This window comes from Phoca vitulina, unplaced genomic scaffold, assembly GCF_004348235.1.
Source record: "Phoca vitulina isolate PV1807 unplaced genomic scaffold, GSC_HSeal_1.0 scaffold35, whole genome shotgun sequence".
Taxonomy (NCBI): domain Eukaryota; kingdom Metazoa; phylum Chordata; class Mammalia; order Carnivora; family Phocidae; genus Phoca; species Phoca vitulina.
Genome location: NW_022589738.1, coordinates 20,437,696 through 20,446,858, shown reverse-complemented (window position 1 = coordinate 20,446,858; position 9,163 = coordinate 20,437,696). Strand labels below are relative to the sequence as shown.

Below are 9,163 nucleotides of genomic sequence, written 5' to 3'. Positions count from 1 at the left end.
TCCAGTATGCACATCATTGGGCTTTTTTCCCACAGGAAGCATTGATACGTCTCAGCATTAAAACCTCTCATTTTTCATTTTGTAAACAAAACCAAGCAAGGAGGGGGAGGGGCTGGCTTCCCTTGGGCAAGGGGAGTTTCAGCTTTCAAGGTCTCCGGGTCCGCGCCCGCCTCCGCCCCGCCCCCCCTCGCCTCTAGAAATCTGGGAGGACTAGTATTTCCAACAAGAAAGGCCACTCTAGCCCACCTCGGAGGCCCAAGTCTTGTTAGCCCAGAAAGTCAACGCCTCTCGTTCTCCGAGCAGGAGCGAGCTGGGGAATGCTCGGCCCTCTTCCGCTCAGCGACGGCAAATCTCTCTCGCCCACCCCCCTCGGCTCCCTCAGACAGTCAGGGCCTCCCACAGCCTCTTCTGAGGATGCACCTATGGCTCGCGTTGCTCCAAAGACCTGGAAGCTGGGTGAGCACAGCTGCGGCCGCGTTTTCCGGCCGGGATGAGTCACTTCCGGTCACAGACTCCCTCCCCCCGGAAGTGAGACCTGATGTAAACACCGGAGCCGGGCATCAGGGCCCGAGAGGTCAGAAAACCGGGCCGCGGGCGGCGCCGACAGCAGGGGTAGGGATCGGGAACGCGAGGCGGTCAGGTCAGTGCAGGCAGCGGGGAACTGGGGCATGATACCAGAGTTGGTTGGAGTCTGGGGGAAGGGAGGGATAGGGGGTCCCTTGAACAGAGGTCTTGGTGGATGGGGGCGCGTCTCGGACAGGGAGCTTAAGTGGGTCCCGCGGTCGGAAGGAGTATGAGGGCGGTCTTGGACATGAGGAAGTGGAGCGCGGTGAAGCATTCGGGGGCAGGATTTTTGAGTGGCAGGGGTCTTTGGAATGGGGGTCCAAAAAGGGGTCTTGGAAGGTGGGGCTGTCCAAAGAATGAGTCTTTGGGGACTGAGGCGGTCCAGTGGAGGTGGTACAAAGGGGGTAAGGTAGGTTTGAGCTCTTGGAGGATGGGGAGGGGGTGTGCTTCGGCAAAGGTCTTGGGGAGATGGGGGTTTGAAGGGAGTATGGTGCTCTAGGACAGGAATCTGAGAGGGTCAGGCGTCTTGGTGGGGTTGAGTTGTTCCAGGTAGGGGTTTCGGGAGGTGTGTCCTGGGCAGGTCTTGATGGGGAAGGGGTGTCCTGGGGCAGGGTGTTTGGGGGAGAGGATAGAGAATCTGGAGGAGGAATGTAAAGGGGATGGGATTCCTGGGAGTAGGTTCAAGCCAGTCTATGTTGGAGTCAGAGACAGAAAAGCACATGGAAGGGGATGTCCCAGGGGTGGGCGATTTGGAGAGAGAGGGGAATCTGATGTAGGGTCTTTAGGGCATAAGAGGGTCTGGGGGAACATCCAGGCTGGCCCTGGTTGGGCAGAAGTTAGCATGGCATGAGGGGAGGGGTCCTCTGGAGCTAGGCATGGGATCCCCAAGGGGTTTGGAGAAGCCTGGGAGGAGGGAAGGTGTGAGAAGGCTCCGAGATGGTGGAATAAGTTGGGAGCCTCAGAAGGCTCATGAGGAGGGAAAGTCCTGTGGGTGGTGGACCAACCATGGCAGGTCTCAGGGCCAGGGTTAGGGAGGTGTGGGGTCCTAGCCCCTTTCCCTGTTTATTGACAGGTGGAGTTGGATGCTAGATCCAGGTGTGAAGATGAGAAGCGAGTGGGGGGGGGTGGTTCCAGGCCATGTGCGGCATTAGGGCCAGGATTGGCTGGGGGTGGGGAATAGATGTCACTAGGGTCCCCTCTACCCCATTACTTCCTGACATGCAGTGAGGGCCAGGGAGTAAGAAGGAGATGGGGAGTCCAACCAAGTCAGGGTAGGCCTGGAGCTGGGGTCAACCAAGTGTGGGAAGATGGAGAAGTTCCTGGCCATGCTCTTTGGGATCTTGGGAGCTTAGAGTGGAGATCCCAGAACTATCCCTCTTTTTTGTTGTCTTTGTAGTCCTGCTGGGGGCAGTAGGTAGCAGAGGAGGAGGAAGAAAAAACCAGTTGGGGACAGGAGTTCTAGGACTTGGAGGGCAAACCCCAGACTCTTCCCAACTCTACCCCCATTTGTGTCCAGGGAAGCAATCCTGGACCATGACTCAGCAGCCACTTCGAGGAGTGACCAGTCTGCGTTTCAACCAAGACCAAAGTGAGAGAGGCTTGCACCCTTGTGGATGGGAGAGAGGGAGGGAAAGAATGGCCAGAGGTGGGTGTTAAGCCCCTAGCTTCCAACTGGGCATCGTTTGAGGCAGCCCGAATTTCCCGCATCCCCCAGGCTGCTTCTGCTGCGCCATGGAGACTGGTGTGCGCATCTACAACGTGGAGCCGTTGATGGAGAAGGGGCATCTGGGTGAGCCATTGGCGGGGGAGGGGCAGTGGGCAGAAGGGACGGGCTGGGCATTGGCTCCCACCCCTACTGACACCCTGGTCCTTGTCCAGACCATGAGCAGGTGGGCAGCATGGGCCTGGTGGAAATGCTGCACCGCTCCAACCTGCTGGCCCTGGTGGGTGGTGGTAGCAGCCCCAAGTTCTCAGAGATCTCAGGTAAGTGCCCTCATCCCATCCCGCCCTCGGCCCAGAGTCCCCGGAATCCTGGCTTCCTCCAGGCACCCCAAGGCACTGGCCGATGAAGATGGTAGAGCCCCTCAGAGTCACACAGTGAGGCCTCCAGCTTGGAAGGCATGGATCTTACTGCTTGAGAAGCTGGGCGTTTTGCCTTTGCTTAACACTTACTGAGTTCCTCCTCTGTGCCTTGTCCTGACCGATGGAGCGCTTGCTGTGAGCCGCTACTGTTCTAAGCACTCTGCACATACTAACTCATTTAATCCTCATGGTGATACTACGTGGCAGGAAGTATTGTTATCCCCATTTTTACAGATGAAGAAACTGAGGTCCAGAGAGGTTAAGGGACTTTTCCAAATTCACACAACCAACGGGTTATACAATCTCGGAGTCATCTCCCGCAGTGTCCTCTTGCTTTGGGCCTAGGAGCCATCTTGTTCTGAGGCTGTTTGTTGATCCCCCTGGGACATGGCAAGAGAGGCCCTAGGCGAGTCACAGAGGTCTAGGACTCAGAAGCCTCCTAGGGGTACGGACCGGGAGCCTGGAGGCAGAGGTAGTTCCCGATGGGAAGTTACAGGCCTGGGTATGAGTCCCTGTCTGGTTGCTGATGGGCAGTGAAGTCCTCGGCCCAACACTCAACCCCCTCGAGCCTCGGTTTCTTCATCTGTAACTGAGTATAATAGTCTGAGAAACCTATTCTCTCAGGCATCACACCCACAAGTGCTCGTGCCGGATGAAGCTCACATTGGTGTTAGCAAAAGGTTAAGCAAGTGGGTTGAGGTCCCATGGGGAGTAGGGGTGGGTCTTGTATCACCAGGGCTGCCCCTCACCCTAAACCTTGGCCCCGACAACGCACCCACCTGCCCAGCAGTGCTGATCTGGGACGATGCCCGGGAGGGCAAGGACTCCAAGGACAAGCTGGTGCTGGAGTTCACCTTCACCAAGCCAGTGCTGGCTGTGCGCATGCGCCATGACAAGTGAGCCTGAGGAGGACGGGGGTGGGGGAGGTAGGAGGTCCCCACAGCAGGCAAGAGGGTTAGTCCTGGACTGGCATCCTGCCCTCCCCTCATGGACATCTTGCATTGTATGATGCCCACAGAATTGTGATCGTGCTGAGGAACCGCATCTACGTGTACTCCTTCCCCGACAATCCCCGAAAGCTGTTCGAGTTTGACACTCGGGACAACCCCAAGGGTGAGAGGACCCAGATATGCAGGTGTGAGGGCAGGAGGCAGTGGACGGGGCAGAGGGGCAGAAGTGAGGGGAGGCAAGGGGCGCCCGGAGAAGCTGGGCAAGGGGCAGGCAGACAGTCCTTGTGCAGAGAGGCTCCTATTCCCAGCCTGTCCACCTTTCCGTGCCTTAGCCAGTTCTCTCTCCCCACCCCTGGGTGCCCCCAGAGAGCAGGGCAGAAACAGCCAGTAAGGACACGGGTGGCTGTGCCAGGGATCCTTGGGTCCTCCTGGGGCTGCCACAGCTGTGTCGGGAGGTGGAGAACCTGTCTCGCGGGGGGGGGGGGGGGCGCAGCGGACGGGAAGCCCCCTGAGGGTTCCGTGGGGGCCATACATCACGGAAGGTCAAAGTCGGGCCCTTACCCAGCTTCCGTCCTTGGGAGGCCCTGCCCGTCCCACTGCCTGGCCCCTGCCTCCCCTTCACCAGCCTCCCCCCTCCCCCGGCACTTTGTCCTCACACCCTAGGGCTTTGTGACCTCTGCCCCAGCCTGGAGAAACAGCTGCTGGTGTTCCCGGGACACAAGTGTGGGAGCCTGCAGCTTGTGGTGAGCCGTCCCGTGGGCAAGGGTGGGCGGGCGGGCTGCCTTTGCGGGCCCTTGGCCTCTGCCTGCCCAAACTGCCCCTTCGACCGCAGGACCTGGCGAGCACCAAGCCTGGCACCTCATCCGCCCCATTCACCATCAACGCCCATCAGAGCGACGTGGCCTGTGTGTCCCTGAACCAGCCGGGCACGGTGGTGGCCTCCGCCTCCCAGAAAGGCACCCTGATTCGCCTTTTTGACACACAGTCCAAGGAGAAACTGGTGGAGTTGCGCCGAGGCACTGACCCTGCCACCCTGTACTGGTGAGCGGAGGAGGGCGTGTGCGGTGGGCTGGTGACCCCCTGCCACCTGGCCTGTGGGCGTCACTGCCGCTGTGTCTTCCAGCATCAACTTCAGCCACGACTCCTCGTTCCTCTGCGCTTCCAGTGATAAGGGCACGGTCCATATCTTCGCTCTAAAGGACACCCGTCTCAACCGCCGCTCCGCGTGAGTACCCCCTGCCCGGCCCGGCCCTGCCCCCACCCCTGCCCGTGTCCCCCACCTGGGCTCAGCCAGTGCTGCCTGCAGGCTGGCTCGCGTGGGCAAGGTGGGGCCTATGATTGGGCAGTACGTGGACTCTCAGTGGAGCCTGGCGAGCTTCACCGTGCCTGCCGAGTCAGCCTGCATCTGCGCCTTTGGTCGCAATACATCCAAGAACGTCAACTCCGTCATTGGTGAGTGGGAGTAGCTCTTGCCTGGGGGTGCTGCGTGGGAAAGTCCGCAGTTTGGACCTGCCGGAACTGTAGGGCCTGGGAAGCCTGAGAGAGAGAGTGGGCGGCTCAACTCCATCGCCGGAGGGAAGGCCTGGGGACAAAGGCCTAGATGTAGACCCTAGGCCATGGGACACCGGCGAGGAGAGGATTGGAGTGGGTGGCTTCGGCAGCTTTTAACCTTTTACCTGCCCTCCCCCTTCTTGCAGCCATCTGTGTAGATGGGACCTTCCACAAATACGTCTTCACTCCTGATGGAAACTGCAACAGAGAGGCTTTCGATGTGTACCTTGATATCTGTGACGACGATGACTTTTAAGGACACTGCGGGTTGTGCGAGGGACCTGCAGCGGTAGACGGCAAAGCCTTCCGGGGGTCAGGAGTGCGGTGGGAGCTACCAGGCAGCGAGCATTAATGGGGCCGGTGTCCACCTGGCCTGCAGCAGCGCAGTGCCGCAGCAGCTCACTTGTCCCCAAACACTTCTTGGTGACTGTGTGCCTGCAGGGCCAGGCCAGGAACCCAGGGAGGGAGGAGACCCCCTGGGACTCCCAGCCTGAAGACTGCTAGCGACCTAGAGGGAGTGCCCTAATTCAGCCTGTGGGGATTAAAAAACCTTCCCAGAAAGAGACCTCTCTAATGTGAATATGAATAAAAGGCCCTTGATAGTGTTTCTGGAGCTGGACCTGGGGGGGCACGGGTGGGGCCCGGAGGAGATGCCGCTGAAAAGGCCCTGCGGGAGTTTCCGAGTAGGTGTGGCCCTCTTGGACCCTGACTTGGAAGGAAGTGGGATCCTGCCCGAGTCCTTCTGACAGTCCCTATCTGTATGTCCCAGAATGTGTGTGTGTGCGTGTCCTAGGATGTCGGACCACTGTGTACTTGAGCCACCAGCACGGCTCAGAACAGCCCCTTGGGCGCCCCCAGCTGGGGATGGGTGGGAGCGCCTCGCCCGGCGGCGGCGACTTGATTTCCCGGCAGCCCCTGCTGCCTTACAGTTCCGGCGTGTTGCTGGCATTTCCGGTCACGTGCATTGCTACTGCGTAGTCCGCCTGGGTGGTTGAGATAGCAGCCGTTGGACCTAGACTCCATTTCCCGGTGTCCCTCGCGGTGGCGCGGGGTGCAACGGGGGTTGTAGTCCGGCCGCTCTTCTGGCTGGTCCAGCTACAACGACCGGCAGGATGTCGGAGGTGCGGCTGCCACCGCTACGCGCCCTGGATGACTTCGTTCTGGGGTCGGCGCGTCTGGCGGCTCCGGATCCGTGCGACCCGCAGCGATGGTGCCACCGCGTCATCAACAACCTCCTCTACTACCAAACCAACTACCTTCTGTGCTTCGGCTTCAGTCTCGCTCTGGCTGGGTGAGGGAGGGAGGGAGACGCCGGTTGGCCAGGGACGCCTGCGGGGCAGGGAGGGTGGACCCGTGGGGTTTTGAGGAACGGGAGGGGGATGCAAGGCTGCAAGGGGGCGAGTTCATTAGAGATGGAAAACCTCCAGGGCATGGGAGGGGAGACTTGAAGGAAGTCGAACACGGTTATAAGGAGTGCCTCGGGTGGGATACGGCCTGAGGATGGAGAATGTGGGGCTGGAGGGGAAGCTGGGTAAGGAGGTGGACCTGAAGATAAGGAGGGCCTGAAAGTGAAAGTGGGGGTGGAGGGGGAGGACGTGAGTGACGGGGCCCGATTAAGGCGGCCTTGGAGGACTTCGGGCAGAGACAGGGACAGGCATGTGGTGAAGTTGAAGGGTTGGGAGGGTGGGCTCGCGGAGGCTCTGGGCGTGGAGGGGAGCCTGGCTGTGATTGGAACGTTCCAGGAGCAAGTACCTCTTGGGGAACTTGAACCAAGAGGGAGGACCCAGAGGTGGAAGGCCTGAGACCAGAGAAGGATGGAGAACCTGGAGGGACTTGGGCAGGGCTGGAAGTTAAGAGTGGTACTGAAAACGTGGAAGGGGTTCTAGCAATGATGGAGGGAGAGATCTATAGGGAGTGGGAACCTGGCTGGGGGACTTGAAGGGGAGGAAGCCTGGAAGGGGTCTTGTAAAGACTCTGGGCCCGCGGAGAGGGAAATGTCTGGAGACAGAAGGCCTGGAAGAGGAATCTACAGGGTTGGGCTCAAAGGGTGGATTTGGGGGCGGGGTCGGTGGAGTCTAGGGGGGTTTGGAGAGGGGTTAGAGAGGGGCCCCGTGGGGGATAGGGCTGGAAGAAAAGAGCTGGCAAAGGCTGGGAGCCTGGAGGCTTAGGCCTAGCGGGATGAGAGGGCCTGAAACGGGAGAGCTAAGGAAGATGGGACTGTAGGATCGACGAAAAGGAAATGAGGGCCCCCAGGGCTCCTGGGAGTCGGGAGCCCTGGAGGGTGGACCCGTGGGGCGAGAGGACTGGCAGGAGTTTTTTGCCGCGCTGGGGGGCCCTGAGAGGGGGGAGCCAGGGCTCTTGGAGCCCGGGACTGGGTGGACGGGGAGGCTTGGAGGCTGGGCAGCCTTCTCGCCGTCGGCCGGGCTAGCTCAGTTCCGTTGTCCTCGCAGGTACGTGCGCCCGCTGCACACCCTCCTAAGCGCGCTGGTGGTGACGGTGGCCCTTGGCGCGCTGGTGTGGGCGGCTGAGACTCAAGCAGCCGTGCGCCGCTGCCGCCGCAGCCACCCCGCCGCCTGCCTGGCCGCAGTGCTCGCCGTCGGCCTGCTGGTTCTCTGGGCCGTGGGCGGCGCTTGCACCTTCCTGCTGAGCGTCGCCGGGCCCGTGCTTCGTGAGTACCCGCCACCCGGCCATAGCCCGAGCAACGGCCGGCGCCTGCGCACAGCGGCAGGCCGGCCCTGCCCTAAGAGGGGGCTGGGACGCGTCGCCTTCCCCGAGCGCCTTCCCCCGCGTTGCCTCCCCTCTTCTGGAAACGCCCCTCTTACTAGCGCCCTTTCAGGCCGCGCTCCTGGTGCTCAGTGTCTTCCGCCGGCCACGTCCCTGTTACCCTGCGCCCTCCCTGCCCCGCCCCTGTCGCAAGGCTCCTTACTCGGCCACGCTTTCAGATCGCAGGCATCCTGACCACTGACCACTCTGCCGGCCTGCCCGTGCTCCAGTTCCCCTCTGTGGGCCCCCATTGGCTAAAAGCTGAGGTCTCAGCCCACTGACCCCACTCCTCTCGGCACTGCCCACAGTGATTCTGGTGCACGCCTCGCTGCGCCTGCGAAACCTCAAGAACAAGATCGAGAACAAGATTGAGAGTATTGGTCTCAAGCGGACGCCAATGGGGCTGCTACTGGAAGCGCTGGGACAAGAGCAGGAGGCTGGATCCTAGGGGTCTGGGATCTGTATCCAAGACCTGGAGAATGCCACCCCCACCCTGGCCCTGTATACCGGGATCCAGAGCCCTTTCCCAGCCCTTGAAATAGAGGGCCCCGTCCAGTTCAAAAACCAGAGGACATCTGCGACCCTCCCCACCCCAGGTCCAAAATTGGGATATCCCTCCTACCCAGCCCCCCGTTACCTAGGGGACCACTCTTCCCCAGCCCTGAACTTGGGGCTTGGAGCCCAGGGCATCTGTGGCCAACCTCAAACTCTGGACCCAGAGATACTCCCCCACCCCCAATCTGGGACCCACCCATCTCCCATGCTCAGCCCCAAAGCTGGGATCTGGGACCAAGGCATTCTCTTGAACCTGGGACTAATAAGGCTTTTCCAGACCCTACCCCAGCTTTGAAACCAAGTCAGGGCATTGCCAAATCTTGAACCCGGGTCCCAATGTTCCCAGCCCCCATCAGGACAGAGGATTCAGGCATCCTGACCCTGTTGAACACGTGGTTCCGGGTGACCCAAACACCAGTCCCACTTGCCTCTCTCCAGCTCTGCTTAGGGATTCTGCCCCCTCTCCAAAGTTCCACAGTGATGAGGACCAAGGGGTGGGATGGGGTGGGGGTAGCCCTGACCCGGAATGGGGCATGTGTAATCAGTGTTACCGCAACAATAAAGGCTGTTGCATCGCTCAAGCCGACGTGGGCTTCGGGGTCAGGTCCGTGCATTTCAGTGGCCAGAAGTGGCCTTCTGCTTTTCAGTTCTGCTGGACTCTCTCTGCCTAGGTCGCTGTCAAGTATGTTGCCTGAAGG

The 9,163-nt window shown here is 60.6% G+C and overlaps 2 protein-coding genes across 6 annotated transcripts; both read left to right on the top strand.

Annotated features, from left to right (window-relative positions):
- Positions 1-245: 245 nt before the first annotated feature.
- WDR45 (WD repeat domain 45) lies at positions 246-5,771 on the top strand. Of its 5 annotated transcripts, none has more exons than XM_032426772.1 (11): positions 246-574; positions 2,081-2,152; positions 2,279-2,353; positions 2,443-2,547; positions 3,434-3,542; positions 3,665-3,759; positions 4,260-4,339; positions 4,429-4,637; positions 4,720-4,821; positions 4,903-5,048; positions 5,294-5,771. In XM_032426772.1, exons 1-11 carry the CDS (start codon positions 415-417, stop codon positions 5,401-5,403), a joined length of 1,263 nt encoding a protein of 420 aa, XP_032282663.1. In that variant the 5' UTR covers positions 246-414; the 3' UTR covers positions 5,404-5,771. The 5 variants fall into 5 exon arrangements, with proteins under 5 accessions (XP_032282663.1, XP_032282664.1, XP_032282665.1 ...); XM_032426773.1 differs by having other exon boundaries at positions 247-574; positions 3,437-3,542; XM_032426774.1 differs by having other exon boundaries at positions 248-612.
- Positions 5,772-6,138: 367 nt separating this feature from the next.
- PRAF2 (PRA1 domain family member 2) lies at positions 6,139-9,044 on the top strand. The gene is made up of 3 exons (XM_032426749.1): positions 6,139-6,438; positions 7,598-7,815; positions 8,219-9,044. The coding sequence occupies exons 1-3, from the start codon at positions 6,260-6,262 to the stop codon at positions 8,356-8,358; spliced, it is 537 nt and encodes a 178-aa protein (XP_032282640.1). The 5' UTR covers positions 6,139-6,259; the 3' UTR covers positions 8,359-9,044.
- Positions 9,045-9,163: the final 119 nt, after the last annotated feature.

Bases quoted from the DNA above. Each gene is read 5' to 3' on its own strand.
- WDR45 (XM_032426772.1), top strand. From the start codon at position 415: ATGCACCTATGGCTCGCGTTGCTCCAAAGACCTGGAAGCTGGGTGAGC. The intron at 2,153-2,278 runs GTGAGAGAGGCT...CGCATCCCCCAG, and splicing joins GCGTTTCAACCAAGACCAAA to GCTGCTTCTGCTGCGCCATG. The intron at 2,354-2,442 runs GTGAGCCATTGG...GTCCTTGTCCAG, and splicing joins GATGGAGAAGGGGCATCTGG to ACCATGAGCAGGTGGGCAGC.
- PRAF2 (XM_032426749.1), top strand. From the start codon at position 6,260: ATGTCGGAGGTGCGGCTGCCACCGCTACGCGCCCTGGATGACTTCGTT. The intron at 6,439-7,597 runs GTGAGGGAGGGA...TTGTCCTCGCAG, and splicing joins TTCAGTCTCGCTCTGGCTGG to GTACGTGCGCCCGCTGCACA. The intron at 7,816-8,218 runs GTGAGTACCCGC...CACTGCCCACAG, and splicing joins CGTCGCCGGGCCCGTGCTTC to TGATTCTGGTGCACGCCTCG.